This window comes from Oncorhynchus nerka, linkage group LG9b (genome assembly GCF_034236695.1).
Source record: "Oncorhynchus nerka isolate Pitt River linkage group LG9b, Oner_Uvic_2.0, whole genome shotgun sequence".
NCBI lineage: Eukaryota > Metazoa > Chordata > Actinopteri > Salmoniformes > Salmonidae > Oncorhynchus > Oncorhynchus nerka.
This window is the reverse complement of record NC_088424.1, coordinates 35,899,595-35,920,141: the sequence shown is the minus strand read 5'-3', so window position 1 is coordinate 35,920,141 and position 20,547 is coordinate 35,899,595. Positions and strand designations below refer to the sequence as shown.

Here is a 20,547-nt window from a genome sequence, read left to right as displayed (position 1 = left end):
AGTAGGTGGTGAGACAGGGGGACGTGAAACAGGGGAGGGTGAAACAGTAGGTGGTGAGACAGGGGGACGTGAAACAGGGGAGGGTGAAACAGTAGGGTGTGAGACAGGAGAAGGTGAGGCAGGGGAGGTGAGACAGGGGGAGCTGAAACAGTAGGTGGTGAGACAGGAGAAGGTGAGACAGGGGAGGTGAGACAGGGGGAGGTGAGACAGGGGAGGTGAAACAGGGGAGGTGAGACAGGGGGGAGGTGAGACAGGGGAGGTGAGACAGGGGGAGGTGAAACAGGGAGGTGAAACAGGGGAGGTGAGACAGGGGAGGTGAGACAGGGGAAGGTGAGACAGGGGAAGGTGAGACAGGGAGGTGAGACAGGGGGAGGTGAAATAGGGGAAGGTGAGACAGGGGGAGGTGAGACAGGGGAAGGTGAGACAGGGGAGGTGAGACAGGGGGAGGTGAAACAGGGGAAGGTGAGACAGGGGAGATGAGACAGGGGGGTGAAACAGTAGGTGGTGAGACAGGAGAAGGTGAGACAGGGGAGGTGAGACAGGGGAGCTGATACAGTAGGTGGTGAGACAGGGGAGGTGAGACAGGGAGGTGAGACAGGGGAGGTGAAACAGGGGAAGGTGAGACAGGGGAGGTGAGACAGGGGAGGTGAGACAAGGTAAGGTGAGACAGGGGAGGTGAGACAGGGGAGGTGAGACAGGAGGAGGTGAGACAGGGGGTGAAACAGGAGGTGGTGAGACAGGGGAGGTAAGACAGGGGGTGAAACAGGAGGTGGTGAGACAGGGGGTGAGACAGGGGAGGTGAAACAGGGGAAGGTGAGACAGGGGAGGTGAAACAGGAGGTGGTGAGACAGGGGAAGGTGAAACAGGAGATGGTGAGACAGGGGGTGAGACAGGGGAGGTGAGACAGGAGGTGAGACAGGAGGTGGTGAGACAGATGGGAGGTGAAACAGGAGATGGTGAGACAGGGGGTGAGACAGGGGGGTGAGAGAGAGGAGATGAGACAGGAGGTGAGACAGATGGGAGGTGGTGAGACATATGGGAGGTGAAACAGGAGGTGGTGAGACAGGGGGTGAGAGAGAGGAGATGAGACAGGAGGTGAGACAGGGGAGATGAGACAGGGGAGATGAGACAGGAGGTGGTGAGACAGGGGAAGGTGAGACAGGGAGGTGATACAGGGGAGGTGAGACAGGGGAGGTGAGACAGGGGGAGGTGAAACAGGGGAGGTGAGACAGGGGAGGTGAGACAGGAGGTGGTGAGACAGGGGGAAGGTGAGACAGGGGTGGTGAGACAGGGGAGGTGAGACAGGGGAAGGTGAGACAGGGGCAGGTGAGACAGGGGGAGGTGAGACAGGGAAGGTGAGACAGGGAAGGTGAGACAGGGGAGGTGAGACAGGGGAGGTGAGACAGGGGAAGGTTGAGTCAGGGGGAGGTGAGGGAACACTCTCAGAAAAGGGATAGGGACTGTTGCATAATGACGAGTAAGGCCAAGACAAAGGAGGAGAGTTGAATTGTGAAGATAACTTGGAAGATGACATTGACAGTGGTGAGACAGGGGGAGATGAGACAGGAGGTGAGACAGGGGGAGATGAGACAGGAGGTGGTGAGACAGGAGGTGGTGAGACAGGGGAAGGTGAGACAGGGGAGGTGAGACAGGGGAAGGTGAGACAGAGGAGATGAGACAGGAGGTGAGACAGGGGAGATGAGACAGGGGGAGATGAGACAGGAGGTGGTGAGACAGGGAAGGTGAGACAGGGGAGGTGAGACAGGGGGAGGTGAGACAGGGGAGGTGAAACAGGAGGTGGTGAGACAGGGGAAGGTGAAACAGGAGATGGTAAGACAGGGGGTGAGACAGGGGGAGGTGAGACAGGAGGTGAGACAGGAGGTGGTGAGATGGGAGGTGAAACAGGAGATGGTGAGACAGGGGGAGATGAGACAGGAGGTGAGACAGGAGGTGAGACAGGAGGTGAGACAGATGGGAGGTGGTGAGACATATGGGAGGTGAAACAGGAGGTTGTGAGACAGGGGGGTGAGACAGGGGGGTGAGACAGGAGGTGGAGAGACAGGGGGAAGGTGAGAGAGGACCGGAGGATGAAGGTGACGCAGCAAACGTGGGTCAACAGGAACAAAGAGTGACCTCCTCACCGTCAGTGACCTCCTCTCTTAGTGAACAGGAGGACTCAGGAAGACAGACTAATATATTGTCCTCTCAGGTCTTCTCCTGACACCAGTGCCCATTCTCCCATGGACACATGGTGGAGCTCATCCAGCTGATCTGGAAGAAACACCCAGAGAAGAGCTCCTCGGCCAAGAAGTACACCTGCTTTAAATGTGGGACGGCGTTTAAAGGCCCAGCACACATGAAGCGACATCAGAGCATTCACACAGTACGATGGTCCTTCTACTGTGACCAGTGTGATAAAACATTTAAATCAAAAGGCGGGTCTAAGAGTGCACCAACCAGTCGTTTCTGTGTAGCGTACTTGGAAAGGATTTCAAAAGCCCAGCACACCTAAAGCGACTTCAGAGCATTTACACAGTTGTGCAGCCCTTCCACTGTGAATAGTGTGATAATAGATTTCAATTAAAAGACGGTCTGAGATTGCAACGACATCACGCGGGGAAAAGGCCACCTGTATGTCCACAGTGTGGCAAGGGTTACACTGCTGCACAGGTCTTAAAAATAAACCTGCACATTCACAATGGAGGACGGCCTTGCAGGTGCTCTGTCTGTGGGAAGAGGTTCATTCAGGAGAATCCATTGGTTTGACATCTCATGATGAGAAGTAGTTCCTGTGTAGCGTATGTGGGAAGGCTTTCCTAGGGTCCGGGGAGCTGCACAGGCACAAGCTTTATGAGACAGGAGAATGACCTTTCATTTGTACACACTGTGGAAAAACTTTCATGACATACATGGCTGTCAAAGTACATGAGCAATGGCACACAGGTGAGCGCCTGCTCTGTGTGCCCAATGCGGTTGGACTACGGAGCTGGCCTTAAGAGACACAGATGTGTTTATACTGATGAGAAGCCCTATCATTGCTTGTGGGAAGGGTTTTACTCAAAGGTCCAATATGAGAATCTGTTTAAAAACTCATCAGAAATAATCTAATACTTGGAGCTATATTGCTGTCATTCATTTTTGTCTGACTAAAGTGATTTTTGTTTATTTATTTTGTATTCAATTCACAGAGATTGAATTCATGCATAGTTACTGTTAATTTACTATTAATTTTACTTGTTTTTCTTATTTTGGTAATAAGCAGTGATAAACACAATTTGTCTTATTCTCTATGCTTTGTAATTATCATACTTTCCTTGTTGTTTATTTGAAGAGAGTCATCCATTTGAAGTCTATTTTTCTGTTTGTATTTAGGTCTTATTCTGTTGGGGCTGATGACCATCAGTCAGAGACTAGGATGGAAACTACAGTACTTATAACACAAACACAGCTTCAACTACCTAAATTAATAACAGACAGGTTTATTTCTATCTTTCTTATTTGATTCTATGAATTGATTTACCCTAATCTATATTGTATGTTGTTGTTGTAGATGTGTAAATGTTATTATTGTTATTATTTTGGAAGGGGGGCTTTTTGGTCTAATGTGATCGTGATGTGGGCCTATTCTACATGAACAGTTCATCTTTACTTACTTTTACTGATGAGACTGAAAAGATTTGGTATGGGTCCTCAGATCCTCAAAAAGTGATATAGCTGCACCATCGAGAGCATCCTGATCGGTTGCATCACCGCCTGGTACGGCAACTGCTCAGCATCCGACCGCAAGGCGCTACAAAGGGTAGTGCATACGGCCCAGTACATCACTGGGGCCAAGCTTCCTGACATCTATGCATAGACACTTTACCTCTACCTACATGAACAAATGACCTGGACTAACCCGTACCCCCACACATTGACTAGGTACAGGGAACCCCTGTATACAGCCTCGTTATTGTTATTTTATTGTGTTATTTTTTATTATTTTTTACTTTAGTTTATTTGGTAAATATTTTCTTAAAACTCTTTCTTGAACTGCATTGTTGGTTAAGGTTTTGTAAGTAAGCATTTCAAGGTCTACAGCTGTTGTATTCGGCGCATGTGACAAATAAAGTTAGATTTTATTTGAGACTGTATACTAGTAAGACTGTATATTAGTAAACCAAATAAAAAAATGTTGGTGTCAGAAGAGGACATTTTCCTCTTTGAATCCAGAAGTTACAGTCACTTTCTTTGCTATTCCCAGAGATTGAAACAATGCATTGCCCATAGTTACTAATTCGTATAGTTTTCAATTTAGGTAATACAAATGAATACACTCAACTTGTATGTGTCAAGAGGAAAGCTGTCCTTATCTGACCCTGATAACACACATATCAAATCAAAGTTTATTGGTCACGTACACCAGTCCCTGACTTGAGAGTACCGGTACCTCAAATGTTCTACTGCTGGAGCTCCTGTTTCTCTTATAGAATAGTAGCTCAAAAATATTGTGGAGCTCCTACACCTAAATTTAAACAGTACTGGCACACCCAAAATGAGAACTGGCACCTATTTCAGTCCAAGTCAAGCACTGGAATTCACAGATTTGCAGATGTTGTCGCAGTTTAGCAATATATACAGTGAGTGTACAAAACATTAAGTGTGCCTTCCTAATATTGAGTTGCACCCCCCCCCCTTTGCCTTCAGAACAGCCTCAATTCGTCGGGGCATGGACTCTACAAGATGATGAAAGCGTTCCACAGGGTGGTGAACCATTCTTCATACACACGGGAAACTGTTAAGCTTGAAAAATACAGCAGCGTTGCAGTTCTTGACACAAACCAGTCCACCTGGCACCTACTACCATACCCCTTTCAAAGGCACTTAAATATTTTGTCTTGCCCATTCACCCTCTGAATGGCACACAGACACAATCCATGTCTCAATTGTGTCCAGGCTTAACCTGTCCCCTCCCCTACATCTACACTGATTGAAGTGGATTTAAAAAGTGACATCAATAAGGGATCATATCTTTCACCTGGTCAGTCTGTCATGGAAAGAGTAGGTGTACATGTACACATTCACACACATCTAGTTAGTTTTTAACACCCCAGAAGGCAGCTAGGTGAAAGATTAAGCTAGTGGTAGTAGTAGAACCATAAAAACATTCATCATTAAATATCTTATGATTGAAAGGTTTCCACAGGTTTCCAAATGTTTTGTCATGTTCTGACCTTAGTTCCTTTGTTTTTGTCTTTGTTTTAGTATGGTCAGGACGTGAGTTGGGGTAGGCAGTCTATGTTTGTTTTTCTATGTTGGTTTTTGAGTTCGGCCTAGTATGGTTCTCAATCAGAGGCAGCTGTCAATTGTTGTCCCTGATTGAGAATCATACTTAGGTAGCCTGGGTTTCACTTTTGGTTTGTGGGTGTTTGGTCCACACGGTACTGTTTTGGTGCTCACTCACTCACTCACTCACTCACTCGTTTTGTATTTCAGTGTTCAGTTCGTTTCATTAAATATTACATCATGAACACTTACCATGGTCTTCCTCTCTATCTCCAGACGACATCCGTTACAGGTTTAAACTGTGTATATTATCAGTGAGTGTTTAGATTCATATTCCCTTATCAAATCAAATCAAATGTTATTTGTCACATGCACCAAATACAAATACTTACCGTGAAATGCTTACTTAAAAATCAAATCAAATCAAATTTGATTTGTCACATACACATGGTTAGCAGGGCGGCAGGGTAGCCTAGTGGTTAGAGCGTTGGACTAGTAACCAGAAGGTTGCAAGTTCAAATCCCCGAGCTGACAAGGTACAAATCTGTCATTCTGCCCCTGAACAGGCAGTTAACCCACTGTTCCTAGGCCGTCATTGAATTTGTTCTTAACTGACTTGCCTAGTAAAATAAAAAATCAATAATGCGAGTGTAGCGAAATGCTTTGTGCTTCTAGTTCCGACAATGCAGTAATAACCAACAAGTAATCTAACTAACAATTCCAAAACTACTGTCTTATACACAGTGTAAGGGGATAAAGAATATGTACATAAAGATATATGAATGAGTGATGGTACAGAGCAGCATAGGCAAGATACAGTAGATGGTATCGAGTACAGTATATACATATGAGATGAGTATGTAAACAAAGTGGCATAGTTAAAGTGGCTAGTGATACATGTATTACATAAGGATGCAGTAGATGATATAGAGTACAGTATATACGTATACATATGAGATGAATAATGTAGGGTATGTAAACATTATATTAGGTAGCATTGTTTAAAGTGGCTAGTGATATATTTTACATAATTTCCCATCAATTCCCATTATTAAAGTGGCTGGAGTTGAGTCAGTGTGTTGGCAGCAGCCACTCAATGTTAGTGGTGGCTATTTAACAGTCTGATGGCCTTGAGATAGAAGCTGCTTTTCAGTCTCTCGGTCCCAGCTTTGATGCATCTGTACTGACCTCGCCTTCTGGATGATAGCGGGGTGAACAGGCAGTGGTTTGGGTGGTTGTTGTCCTTGATGATCTTTATGGCCTTCCTGTAACATCGGGTGGTGTAGGTGTCCTGGAGGGCAGGTAGTTTGCCCCCGGTGATGCGTTGTGCAGACCTCACTACCCTCTGGAGAGCCTTACGGTTGTGGGCGGAGCAGTTGCCGTACCAGGCGGTGATACAGCCCGCCAGGATGCTCTCGATTGTGCATCTGTAGAAGTTTGTGAGTGCTTTTGGTGACAAGCCGAATTTCTTCAGCCTCCTGAGGTTGAAGAGGCGCTGCTGCGCCTTCTTCACGATGCTGTCTGTGTGAGTGGACCAATTCAGTTTGTCTGTGATGTGTATGCCGAGGAACTTAAAACTCTCCACTACTGTTCCATCGATGTGGATAGGGGGGTGTTCCCTCTGCTGTTTCCTGAAGTCCACAATCATCTCCTTAGTTTTGTTGACGTTGAGTGTGAGGTTATTTTCCTGACACCACACTCCGAGGGCCCTCACCTCCTCCCTGTAGGCCGTCTCGTCGTTGTTGGTAATCAAGCCTACCACTGTTGTGTCGTCCGCAAACTTGATGATTGAGTTGGAGGCGTGCGTGGCCACGCAGTCGTGGGTGAACAGGGAGTACAGGAGAGGGCTCAGAACGCACCCTTGTGGGGCCCCAGTGTTGAGGATCAGCGGGGTGGAGATGTTGTTGCCTACCCTCACCACCTGGGGGCGGCCCGTCAGGAAGTCCAGTACCCAGTTGCACAGGGCGGGGTCGAGACCCAGGGTCTCGAGCTTGATGACGAGCTTGGAGGGTACTATGGTGTTGAATGCTGAGCTGTAGTCGATGAACAGCATTCTCACATAGGTATTCCTCTTGTCCAGATGGGTTAGGGCAGTGTGCAGTGTGGTTGAGATTGCATCGTCTGTGGACCTATTTGGGCGGTAAGCAAATTGGAGTGGGTCTAGGGTGTCAGGTAGGGTGGAGGTGATATGGTCCTTGACTGGTCTCTCAAAGCACTTCATGATGACGGAAGTGAGTGCTACGGGGCGGTAGTCGTTTAGCTCAGTTAGTTACCTTAGCTTTCTTGGGAACAGGAACTATGGTGGCCCTCTTGAAGCATGTGGGAACAGCAGACTGGTATAGGGATTGATTGAATATGTCCGTAAACACACCGGCCAGCTGGTCTGCGCATGCTCTGAGGGTGCGGCTGGGGATGCCGTCTGGGCCTGCAGCCTTGCGAGGGTTAACACGTTTAAGACCTTAACCAACTTTGAAGTTCAAGAAAAAGAGACAGAGTCAATCTGCGGGGGTACAAGGTTAGTCAAGATTATTTGTAAAGGGATTATGCATAATAAACAGCCAATAGCAGCAGTGTAAAAAACAGGGGGGTATTTCAAATCAAATAAAATGTTATTAGTCACATGCCCCGAATACAACAGTGAAATGCTTACTTACGAGCCCCTAACCAAAAATATAGTTAAAAAAATATGGATAAGAATAAGAGAGAAAAGTAACAAGTAATTAAAGAGCCACAATAAAATAACAGTAGCGAGACTATACACAAGGGGGGTACCGGTACAGAGTCAATGTGTGGGGGCACTGGTTAGTTGAGGTAATATGTACATGTAGGTAGAGTTATTAAAGTGACTATGCATAGATGACAACAGAGAGTTTATTTCACCTTTATTTAACCAGGTAGGCCAGTTGAGAACAAGTTCTCATTTGGCCAAGATAAAGAAAAGCAGTGTGAGTGGTGTAAAGAGTAGCAGTGGTGTAAAGAGGGGGTGAGAGGGGGGGGGGGGCACTGCAAATAGTCTGGGTAGCCATTTGACTAGGAGGTAGAAGCTGTTTAGAAGCCACTTGGACCAAGACTTGGTGCTCCGGTACCGCTTGCTGTGCGGTAGCAGAGAGAAGAGTCTATGACTAGGGTGGCTGGTGTCTTTGACAATTTTTCGGGCCTTCCTCTGACACCGCCTGGTATAGAGGTCCTGGATGGCAGGAAGCTTGGCCCCAGTGATGTACTGGGCCGTTCATGCTACACTCTGTAGTACCTTGCGGTTGGAGGCAGAGCAGTTGCCATACCAGTGCAACCCATCAGGATGCACTCGATGGTGCAACTGTAGAAACTTTTGGAGATCTGAGAACCCATGCCAAATCTTTTCAGTCTCCTGAGGGGGATAGGCTTTTTCATGCCCTCTTTACGACTGTCTTGGTGTGCTTGGACCATATCAGTTTGTTGGTGATGTGGACACCAAGGAACTTGAAGCTCTCAACCTGCTCCACTGCAGCCCTGTCGATGAGAATGGGGCCGTGCTCAGTCCTCTTTTTCCTGTAGTCCACAAACATCTCCTTTGTCTTGATCACGTTGACGGAGAGGTTGTTGTCCTTGCACCACACAGCCAGGTCTCTGACCTCCTCCCTATAGGCTGTCTCGTCGTTGTCGGTGATCAGGCCTTCCACTGTTGTATCATCGGCAAATTGAATGATGGTGTTGGAGTTGTGCCTGGCCGTGCAGTCATGAGTGAACAGGGAGTACAGGAGGGGACTGAGCATGCACCCCTGAGGGGACCCCGTGTTGAGGATCAGCGTGGTGGATGTGTTGTTACCTACCCTTAGCTTAGTGATGAGCTTTGAGGGCACTATGTTGTTGAACGCTGAGCTGTAGTCAATGAATAGCATTCTCACATAGGTGTTCCTTTTGTCCAGGTGGGAAAGTGCAGTGTGGAGTGCAATAGAGATTGCATCATCTGTGGATCTGTTGGGATGATGTTGTTGATGTGAGCCATGACCAGCCTTTCAAAGCATTTCATGGCTACAGACGTGAGTGCTACGGGTCGGTAGTCATTTAGGCAGGTTACCTTAGTGTTCTTGGGTACAGGGACTATGGTGGTCTTCTTAAAACTTGTTGGTATTACAGACTCGGACAGGGAGAGGTTGAAAATGTCAGTGAAGACACTTGCCAGTTGGTAAGCGTGTGCTCACAGTACACATCCTGGTAATCCATCTGGCCCTGTGGCCTTGCGAATTTTGACCTGTTTAAAGGTCTTACTCACATCGGCTGCGGAGAGCTGATCACACAGACTTCCAGAACAGCTGGTGCTCTCATGCATGTTGCAGTGTTATTTGCCTCGAAGCGAGCATAGAAGTAATTTAGCTCATGGTAGGCTTGTGTCACTGGGCAGCTCTCGGCTGTGCTTCCCTTTGTAGTCTGTAATGGTTTGCAAGCCATGCCACATCCGACGATCATTGGAGCCAGTGTAGTACGATTCAATCTTAGTCCTGTATTGACACTTTGCCTGTTTGATGGTTCGTCGGAGGGCATAGCGGGATTTCTTATAAGCTTTCAGGTCCCGCTCCTTGAAAGCGGCAGCTCTAGCCTTTAGCTCAGTGAGGATGCTGCCTGTTAATCCATGGCTTCTGGTTGGGGTATGTACGTACAATCACTGTGGGGTTGAAGTCATCGATGCACTTATTGATGAAGCCAATGACTGATGTGGTGTACTCCTCAATGCAATCGGAGGAATCCCGGAACATATTCCAGTGTGCTAGCAAAACAGTCCTGTAGCTTAGCATCTGCCCCCTCTGACCACTTTTGTTATTGATCAAGTCACTGGTGCTTCCTGCTTTAATTTTTGCTTGTAAACAGGAATCAGGAGGATAGAGTTATGTTCATATTTGCCAAATGGAAGGCGAGGGAAAGCTTTGTAAGCGTTTGTGTGTGGAGTAAAGGTGGTTCAGTTCTATTTCCTCTGGTTGCACATTTAACATGCTGATAGAAATTTGGTAAAACGGATTTAAGTTTCCCTGCATTAAAGAAACTGCTAAGAAGCTTTTTGGTCCTAGACTTGGCACTCCAGTAGCGCTTGCCGAATGTTACCAGTGTTACTTTATCAATCTGTTACGCACTTTTTTGAGGGGTGAAAAACAGCTGCTAGGTTTTACAGTCAATTGTGATATAATGGTACAATATGCCAATACTAGTAATACTGTCTGAGTATACTGCATATCACAATTCAAAAGCAGCACCTGAAGCCCAAGACTTTTGCGCATGTCACCAGCCTACACTTGGTCATAGACACTGGTCTTGGGTCAGTTTTGCCATTTTCCCACTAATTAATAATTACAGTATTTGGGTGGATAAACTGATTCTAGATCTGCGGCTATGGGAAAACTCCCATCAGCCCTGTTTCCTGGTGGACTGCCACGTAACAACACAAGTGCTCAGCTGGCAGGCTGCCTTAGTAGAGTTGAAGCTAGCCAGTTAGCAATATTACTTGAGCAGAAAAATATCAAGCATTAAATCCTTACTACGATATAAACCAGCCGTGACATGGGGGGGTCGCAGAGTGTCGAGATACCGGGAGGAGGATCCGAAGGCTACCATGTTCTTCGGGTATGTGTTTTTTTGTTTTTTTTTGACGTCTGCAAAATAATGTTAGCATCCGTAAGAATGGTCCCACAGCAAGATCTAATTGTGTCCTCACCGTCAGATAGAGGCCGGGGATCACATTCCGGCCTACATGCAGCTAATGCTAATAGACATTGTTAACGCTATTTTCCCCAGCATTTGCTGCAGTTGTATTGTGTAATTGTCCAAGTTAAATATTTGCATATATCATTTTACATGCAGCTTTGAAAGGTATGAGTGTTATTGGTTGCATGTATTGTTTGGTAAACAAGTTTAGCTGTCAAAACAACCAGGCAGTTAGACAGAGTGAATGGTGTTTAAATGAGCTAGCCAGCTCAATGCTAGCTAGCTGTCATAATGTCAACTTCTGTAGGTGCTGCCGCATTGCTGACAGAATCCTCAACATCACAGAGTCATGTCTTTGATTTACACATTTGCCAGACCACCTGAATGTCTCATTACTCCCTAAATGTATAGACCTCCATCTTCAATATGTTGATGTGACAAGGATCCATTTGATCTTGAGACAGACAGGTAACCAACCTTTTGGTATTACAGGTGTAGCTTGTAATACCTATTTCATTCTAAGGCTACTGCTAAAAGTTCAAAGATGATGTGCAACGCCCTAACCTTTGCCAAGAAGACAGAACCTTAGCTGGATCTCATGTCACAGGCGGTGGTGTAGATAACCTGTAACTTCCATGGTCCTTGTTCAAACCTTGTACCAGGTGCTCCCCTTCAATCACAAAATACAGTTGTTACAAGTCATGTCTCCTCTCTCTTCTCCTCAGGTTCAGGAGAATTCTCCAGGACACCGTGCAGGACTGGAGCCTTTCTTTGACTTTATCGTCTCCATCAACAATGAAAGACTGGTAAGCAAAGACATGCTGTTGAATCGGTATGTTCAACACACACTTACTACATGCACATACACAAACCCCCACTGAGGATGCTGTCTTGTACTGTATAGCTCTGATTGTCCATTCTACTTATTCTAATTCTATAATTTACCCTGTCTGTGTTTCAGAACAAGGATAATGACACTCTGAAGGACCTGTTGAAGGCCAGTGTGGAGAAGCCAGTTAGAATGCTGGTTTACTCTTCTAAGACCCTGGAGCTCAGGGAGTCCACCGTCACCCCAAGCAACCTCTGGGGTGGCCAGGGCCTGCTGGGTGTCTCCATACGCTTCTGCAGCTTCGAGGGAGCCAATGAGAACATCTGGCATGTGCTGGTGAGTAGCCAATGGGTGTGCCCAATTTAGCTCGCCCCAGTGTACCGGGCAGGTGTAACTCTTGATATAAGTTGGGATTCCCGAGTGCCGCAGCGGTCTAAGGCACTGCATCTCAGTGCTAGAGGCGTCACTACAGACCCTGGTTCGATTCCAGGCTGTATCACAACTGTCCGTGATTGGGAGTCCCATATGGTGGAGAACAATTGGCCCAGCGTTGTTAGGGTTTGGCCGGGGTAGGCTGTCATTGTAAATACGAATTTGTTCTTAACTGACTTGCTTTGTTATATAAAATACAATTAACCAAGGGTCTCTCTTTCTCAGGAGGTGGAGCCTAACTCTCCGGCAGCCCTGGCTGGCTTGCGGCCCCACACTGATTACATCATAGGAGCCGACACCGTTATGAACGAGGTGCGCACACACTGACACTACTATTCCATGCATTCTACACTAGGAGTTAAGACTTCCAATCAGCATTTGGGTACAAGTCATTGAAGTTGATCTCTATCTATCTCCCTCCCTTCCACCTCTCTCTCTCCTCAGTCGGAGGACCTGTTTTCTCTGATTGAGACCCATGAGGGGAAGGGGTTGAAGCTATATGTCTATAACACAGACACAGACAACTGCAGAGAGGTGGTCATCACCCCCAACAGTTCCTGGGGAGGGGAGGGCAGGTAACCAACATACAATACACACGCTACACACTTCAGTCTGACAAGTGACATCACGCTAATGCTATCTCCTGTTCCCCTGTTACAGTCTGGGATGTGGCATCGGATACGGTTACCTGCATAGAATTCCCACCCGGCCATTTGAAGAAGGGAAGAAGATTAGTTTTCCGGGTCAAATTCCCAGTGGTGAGCCCATCAGCGCGCTCAAGGACGGATTCACTGAGGTTAGTATCAACCCAGAACTCGACCAAAACAGAGCCCAGAATCAGAACAGCTATAACTGCCTGGACGGTCAGTGGACACTGTCACTTTATGCTCTTTTGTAATCCATCTACTATGACATACACTGAGTGTACAAAATATTAAGAACTCTTTCTATGACATAGACTGACCAGGTGAATCCAGATGGGAGCTATGATCCCTTATTGATGTCACTTGTTAAATCCACTTAAATCAGTGTAGATGAAGGGGGAGATGGGTTAAAGAAGGATTTTGTATGTGTGCCATTCAGAGGGTGAATGGGCAAGACAAAATATGTAAGTGCCTTTGAAAGGGGTATGGTAGAGGGTGCCAGACACACCAGTTTGTGTCAAGAACTGCAATGCTGCTGGATTTTTTTACACAAACTTGACACAACTGTGGGAAACATTGGAGTTAACATGGGCTAGCATCCCTGTGGAACGCTTTTGACACCTTGTAGAGTCCATGCCCTGACGAAGGGCTAGGTTATGAGCTATGAAAGGCTCATTATGTATGTACAGTACCAGTCAAAAGTTTGGACACACCTACTCATTCAAGGCTTTTCCTTTATTTTTACTATGTTCTACATTGTAGAATAACAGTGAAGACATCAAAACTATGAAATAACACATATGGAATCATGTAGTAACCAGAAAAGTGTTAAACAAATCAAAACATATTTTGAGATTCTTCTAAGTAGCCACCCTTTGCCTTGACAGCTTTGCACAAGCTTGGACCAGCTTCATGAGGTAGTCACCTGGAATAACAGGTGTGCCTTGTTAGGTTAATTTGTGTAATTTCTTTCCTTAATGCGTTTGAGCCAATCAGTTGTGTTGTGACATGGTAGGGGTGGTATACAGAAGATAGCCCTATGTTGTAAAAGACCAAGTCCATATTATGGCAAGAACAGCTCAAATAAGCAAAGAGAAACGACAGTCCATCAATACTTTAAGACATGAAGGTCAGTCAATCTGGAAAATTAAGAACTTTGAACGTTTCTTCAAGTGCAGTTGCAAAAACCATCAAACACTATGATTAAACTGGCTCTCATGAGGATCGCCACAGGAAAAGACGACCCAGAGTTACCTCTGCTGCAGAGGATACGTTCTTGAGAGTTACCAACCTCAGAAATTGCAGCCCAAATAAATGCTTCAGTTTAAGTAACACACATCTCAACATCAACTGTTCAGAGGAAACTGAATCAGGCCTTCGTGGTCGAATTGCTACAAAGAAACCACTTCTAAAGAACACCAATAAGAAGAGACTTGCTTGGGCCAAGAAACATGAGCAATGTACATTAGACCTGTGGAACTCGGTCCTTTTCGTCTGAGTCCAAATTTGAGATTTTTGGTTCAGACCGCCGTGTCTTTGTGAGATGCAGAGTAGGTGAACGGATGATCTCTGTGTAGGTCCCACTGTGAAGCATGGTGTGTGGGTGCTTTGCTGGTGACACTGTCAGTGATTTATTTAGAATTCAAGGCACACTTAACCAGCATGGCTATCACAGCATTCTGCAGCGATACACCATCCCATCTGGTTTGCGCTTAGTGGGACTATCATTTGTTTTTTAACAGGACAATGAACCAAAACACACCTCCAGGCTGTGTAAGGGCTATTTGACCAAGGAGAGTGATGGAGTGCTGCATCAGATGACCTGGCCTCTACAATCACCTGCCCTCAACCTAATTGAGATGGTTTGGGATGAGTTGATCGCAGAGTGAAGGAAAAGCAGCCAACAAGTACACATATGTGGGAACTCCTTCAAAATTGTTTGAAAAGCATAACAGATGAAGCTGGTTGAGTGCCAAGAGTGTGCAAAGCTGTCATCAAGGCAAAACAAAAGTTTTATTTAACTAGGCAAGTCAGTTAAGAACAAATTCTTGTTTACAATGACGGCCAAACCTGGACGATGCTGGGCCAATTGTGCGCAGCCCTATGGAACTCCCAATCCCGGCCGGATGTGATGCATCCTGGTTTCGAAACGGGCTGTAGTGAAGCCTCAAAAACCTTGAATGAATAGGTGTCCAAACTTTTGATTGGTACTGTATGTATGACTGTCCCTCCCAGTGCAGACAGATGAGACCGAGAGGAAAGGTTTTCATTAGAATTGTGAATTACTTGTTTTAAATGCACTTGACCTTCCCTGTTCATCAGCCACCCCTCACATTTTTCTATTCCTCTCTCCATCTATCTTTCTCTCTGCTTTTGCCTTATTACTCCCTCCCACTCAGGTTCAGCTCTCTGCTGTAACCCCACCCCCTGCTGTGCCCTCTGTCCCCACGGGGTTAGAAGATTCGCTGTCCAGCCTGTCAATCAACTCAGCTCCACCCACCATTCCAAGTGAGCTTCAGACAGGTACTTAATCTCTCTTGCTTTCTCTCTCAACATAATATGGTATCAAAGTGTTAAGAAATGTCTGGAATGGAATGTGGCACCAGGGTTTGACCAATCATTTTTAATATGGGTCCAGATGGCCTCCCCACCCCCTTCAAACTCCCACTGGAAATGCTACAGATGGGGAAACTTTCTTTCTTTTTTCTCCAGGGTCACATCGGGATTTTGAAATACAATTTAGGGTCGCACTTAAATCATTTTTTTTCCTTTTTTTTTTCTTGGTCAATATCAATTTGCGGGCCACAAAACACGCAGTTATTTGAAAATATATACAGTGCATTCGGAAAGTATTCAGAGCCCTTGACTTTGTAAGCATTTTGTTACATTTCAGCCTTATTCTAAAATTGCTTAGTTTCCCCCACCCTTAATTTAGACGCAATACCCCATAATGACAAAGAAAAGGTTTTGAGTAATAAAAAAAAACATTTGCAAATTTATTACAAATAATAAACAGATATCACATGCACATAAGTATTCCGTACCTTTACTTAGTACTTTGTTGAAGCACCTTTGGCAGCGATTAGTCTGGAGTCTTCTTGGGTATTTTTATTTATTTCACCTTTATTTAACCAGGTAGGCTAGTTGAGAACAAGTTCTCATTTACAACTGCGACCTGGCCAAGATGAAGCGTAGCAATTCGACACATACAACAACAGAGTTACACATGGAATAAACAAAACATACAGTCAATAATACAGTAGAACAAAAGAAAACAAAAAGTATATATACAGTGAGTGTAAATGAGGTAAGTTAAGGAAATAAATAGGCCATGGTGGCGAAGTAATTACAATATAGCAATTAAACACTGGAATGGTAGATCGGCAGAAGATGAATGTGCAGGTTGAGATACTGGGGTGCAAAGGAGCTAAATAAATACCAGTATGGGGTAGGTAGATATATGGGCTGTTTACAGATGGGCTATGTACAGGGGCAGTGATCTGTGAGCTGCTCTGACAGCTGGTGCTTAAAGCTAGTGAGGGAGATGTGAGTCTCCAGCTTCAGAGATTTTTGCAATTCGTTCCAGTCATGGGCAGCAGAGAACTAGAAGGAAAGACGACCAAAGGAGGTATGACGCTACAAAATTGGTACACCTGTATTTGGGGAGTTCTCCCATGCAGATTCTCTCAAGCGCTGTCAGGTTGGATGGGGAGCAACGTTGCACAGCTTTTTCAGGTCTCCAGAGATTTTCGATCGGGTTCAAGTCCGGGCTCTGGCTGGGCCACTCAAGGACATTCGGAGACTTGTTCCGAAGCCATGCCTGCATCATCTTGGCTGTGTGCTTTGGGTCGTTGTCCTGTTGGAAGGTGAACCTTCGCCCCAGTCCTGAGAAACCTGGAGCAGGTTTTCATCAAGGGTCTCTCTGTACTTTGCTCCGTATATCTTTTGCTTGATCCTGACTACTCCCAATCCCTGCTGTTGAAAAACATCCTCACTGCATGAAGCTGCCACCACCATGCTAAACAGTAGGGGAGGTGCCAGGTTTCCTCCAGACATGACGCTTGGCATTCAGGCCAAAGAGTTCAATCTTGGTTTCATCTGCCCAGAGAATCTTGTTTGTAATTGTCTGAGAGTCCTTTAGGTGCCTTTTGGCAAACTCCAAGCGGGCTGTCATGTGCCTTGGTTGTCCTTCTGGAAGGTTCTCTCATCTCCACAGAGGAACTCTGGAGCTCTATCAGAGTGACCATCGGGTTCTTGGTGACCTGCCTGACCAAGGCCTTTCTCCCCCGATTGCTCAGTTTGGCTGGGCGGCCAGCTTTAGGAAGAGTCTTGTTGGTTCCAAGCTTCTTCCATTTAAGAATGATGGAGGCCACTGTGTTCTTAGGGACCTTCAATGCTGCAGAAATATTTTAGTACCCTTCCACCAGATCTGTGCCTCGACACAATCCTGTCTCAGAGCTCTACAGACAATTCCTTCGACCTCATGGCTTGGTTTTTGCTGACATGCACGGTCAACTGTGGGACCTTTATAGAGACAGGTGTGTGCCTTTCCTAATCATGTCCAATCAATTGAATTTACCACAGGTGGACTCCAAACAAGTTGTAGAAGCATCTCAAGGATGATCAATGGAAACAGGGTGCACCTGAACTCAATTTCGAGTCAAAGGGTCTGAATGCTTATGTAAATAAGGCATTTCTGTTTTATTATTAACACATTTGCAATAATATCTCAACCTGTTTTTGCTTTGTCATTATGGGCTATTATGTGTAGATAAGGGAAAATAATAAGGCTTTAACGTAACAGTGGAGGAAGTCAAGGGGCCTGAATACTTTCTGAATGCACTGTAGGTCCTTTAAATAAAATCACATTTATTTATATAGCCCTTTGTACATCAGCTGATATCTCAAAGTGCTGTACAGAAACCCAGCCTAAAACCCCAAACAGCAAGCAATTCAGGTGTAGAAGCACGGTGGCTAGGAAAAACTCCCTAGAAAGGCCAAAACCTAGGAAGAAACCTAGAGAGGAACCAGGCTATGAGGGGTGGCCAGTCCTCTTCTGGCTGCGCCGGGTGGAGATTATAACAGAACATGGCCAAGATGTTCAAATGTTCATAAATGACCAGCATGGTCAAATAATAATAATCACAGTAGTTGTCGAGGGTGCAACAGGTCAGCACCTCAGGAGTAAATGTCAGTTGGCTTTTCATAGCCGATCACTACCACTCCTGCTGTCTCTAGAGAGTGGAAAACAGCAGGTCTGGAACAGGTAGCACGTCCGGTGAACAGGTCAGGATTCCATAGCCGCAGGCAGAACAGTTGAAACTGAAGCAGCAGCACGGCCAGGTGGAGTCAGCAATGAGTCATCATGCCAGGTAGTCCTGAGGCATGGTCCTAGGACTCAGGTCCTCCGAGAGAAAGGGAGAATTAGAGAGAGCATACTTAAATTCACACAGTACACCGGATAAGACAGGAGAAGTACTCCAGATATAACAAACTGACCCTAGCCCCCCGACACAAACTACTGCAGCATAAATACTGGAGGCTGAGACGGGAGGGGTCAGGAGACACTGTGGCCCCATCCGATGATACCCCCGGACAGGGCCAAACAGGAAGGATATAACCCCACCCACTTTGCCAACGCACAGCCCCCACACCACTAGAAGGATATCTTCAACCACCAACTTACCATCCTGAGACAAGGCCGAGTATAGCAAACAAAGATCTCCGCCACGGCATAACCCAAGGGGGGGCGCCAACCCAGACAGGAAGATCACGTCAGTGACTCAACCTACTCAAGTGACGCACCCCTCGTAGGGACGGCATGAAAGAGCACCAGTAAGCCAGTGACTCGGCCCCTGTAATAGAGTTAGAGGCAGAGAATCCCAGTGGAGAGAGGGGAACCGGCCAGGCAGAGACAGCAAGGGCGGTTTGTTGCTCCAGAGCCTTTATAATTTATTAAGTTCTATTTAGTTTTAAATATTAGTGGGGCCTGGAGTATTTAAAAAAATATATATTTTCTTACCCAAAATAATTACTTATTTATGACATTTTCTACTCAAACTTCCTGCTGCCGCCTGCGGGACGTAGTTTGCCCACCCTTGGTCTAAAAGGTCCTCTCTCTCCTATACAACTGTGTGCTAACTGCTCAAACTCTCTTTCTTTCTTTTCCAGGTCTCCCCACCGTTCCCCTGCTGCCCACCTCCCTTAGCCCCCTAAACCCAGCCTCCACGACCTTCAACCCCGCCACCACGCTACCAGGTCAGTACATGCCTCTTCAGAATTATATTTCAAGATCGAATTGAAACGATCTAATCTTACACACAATACCTTTTCTACACTGATTAAGTATGTTTATTTGTGTGCTATTGTAGGTCTGTTGCCTCTCCCGGGCGGCCTGCCCCCATTCCCAAACCTCCCCAACCTCAACCTCACCGCACTACCAGACCTCAGTGCTGTATCGCTAGCAGGTATTAGCGGGCTACTGCCACCAGGAACAGCAGGTTTATACAGCTAACAGCTAATGCTAACAGTGGGTTTCCACCCCCAGGCATTAACGTATTATGTACCAGTGTGATTATTCATGTGTTCAACTACAGATCTCTTTTCTCTCACCTGCCCCTTCCTCTCCCCTCCATTTCAGGATTCCCTCCACTCGCACCCTTCCCTCCTCTGAACCTGCCTGGTCTAGCCCCCCTCCCCCCCCTGCCTGCCATGCTGTCCCAGCTCCCCCTCCTACCCCAGGGGGTAACATCCCTTCCCCCTGTCGACATCTCCTCCTTCACCCCCCTCACCCTTTCCACAGTCACCCCCGCCCCAGAGCAGCAGACCCTCCCTGGTGCCACAGTTCCCGCTTCTGCCGCCACAGAACCAGCCGTCGCCTCGGCGACCATGGAATCAAAGGCTGCCACGAAGACGTCGTCGTAACACAGGAAAAGTCTCATACCCAGAATTGAACCTGCCGGTTTCTCTCTCTCGTTTTCTTTCTCACTCACTCTCTCTCTCTCTCTCTCTCTCATATTTATTTAGCCAGGAGGGACAGAATAATTTGCCACGGTGAGGCTGGTGCAGTCAGTTGGAAACATGGAGCAGAGGAATAAAGAAGTGGCTGAGTGGCAACAAGCAGGGAAGCCCTGCCAGCCTGTCTGACCCACACTGCCTTAGTTTCTTTCAAAATTCCAATTCTCTTAAGTACCCTTTAGTGAACACAGACATCTATTAGCTAGATATTCCTTTATATATTATTTTTTTGTTTAATTGTTTTGATTGTTCCTGTTAAAGAATGAAATCTGCATTATTTTGCACCACGTTTTGAAAAATATTAGGCATGTTTGTCCCTGTTCTTCTCTCCCTGTTCTTCTCTCCATGCACCTTTCGTTTCTAACATAACTCTATAGCCTACCCTTAAACGTTGTGTGAGGGTGGTAGTCACTAGATGGCCATGCCAGAGGGGACCGAAATAGGCAGGGATATCGTCAGAACTATGAACTATTTGTGACTGGACTAGGGTTTGTGGTAAATATCGTATTGGGGGTTAGACGGCGCTGCATGGTGGGTTGAAGAGGTAGGAAATGAAGGCGAAGTGAGGCTTTTCAACTACACGAGGGCGCTGTGTTACAACTTTATGAAAACACCCTGTAAACATACTCGAGCAATAAAGCTAATGGAATTTTAAAATACTTTCTTATTTGTGCGTGTTTTTCTATT

At 46.2% G+C, this 20,547-nt stretch overlaps 1 protein-coding gene across 2 annotated transcripts; it reads left to right on the top strand.

Annotated features, from left to right (window-relative positions):
- The first annotated feature begins 10,667 nt into the window (after nt 1-10,667).
- gorasp2 (golgi reassembly stacking protein 2) lies at nt 10,668-20,519 on the top strand. Of its 2 annotated transcripts, none has more exons than XM_029651277.2 (10): nt 10,668-10,857; nt 11,664-11,744; nt 11,900-12,103; nt 12,425-12,511; nt 12,644-12,774; nt 12,860-12,995; nt 15,243-15,366; nt 19,015-19,101; nt 19,215-19,343; nt 19,484-20,519. In XM_029651277.2, exons 1-10 carry the CDS (start codon nt 10,795-10,797, stop codon nt 19,765-19,767), a joined length of 1,326 nt encoding a protein of 441 aa, XP_029507137.1. In that variant the 5' UTR covers nt 10,668-10,794; the 3' UTR covers nt 19,768-20,519. The 2 variants fall into 2 exon arrangements, with proteins under 2 accessions (XP_029507137.1, XP_029507139.1); XM_029651279.1 differs by having other exon boundaries at nt 10,670-10,857; nt 19,215-19,310.
- Nucleotides 20,520-20,547: the final 28 nt, after the last annotated feature.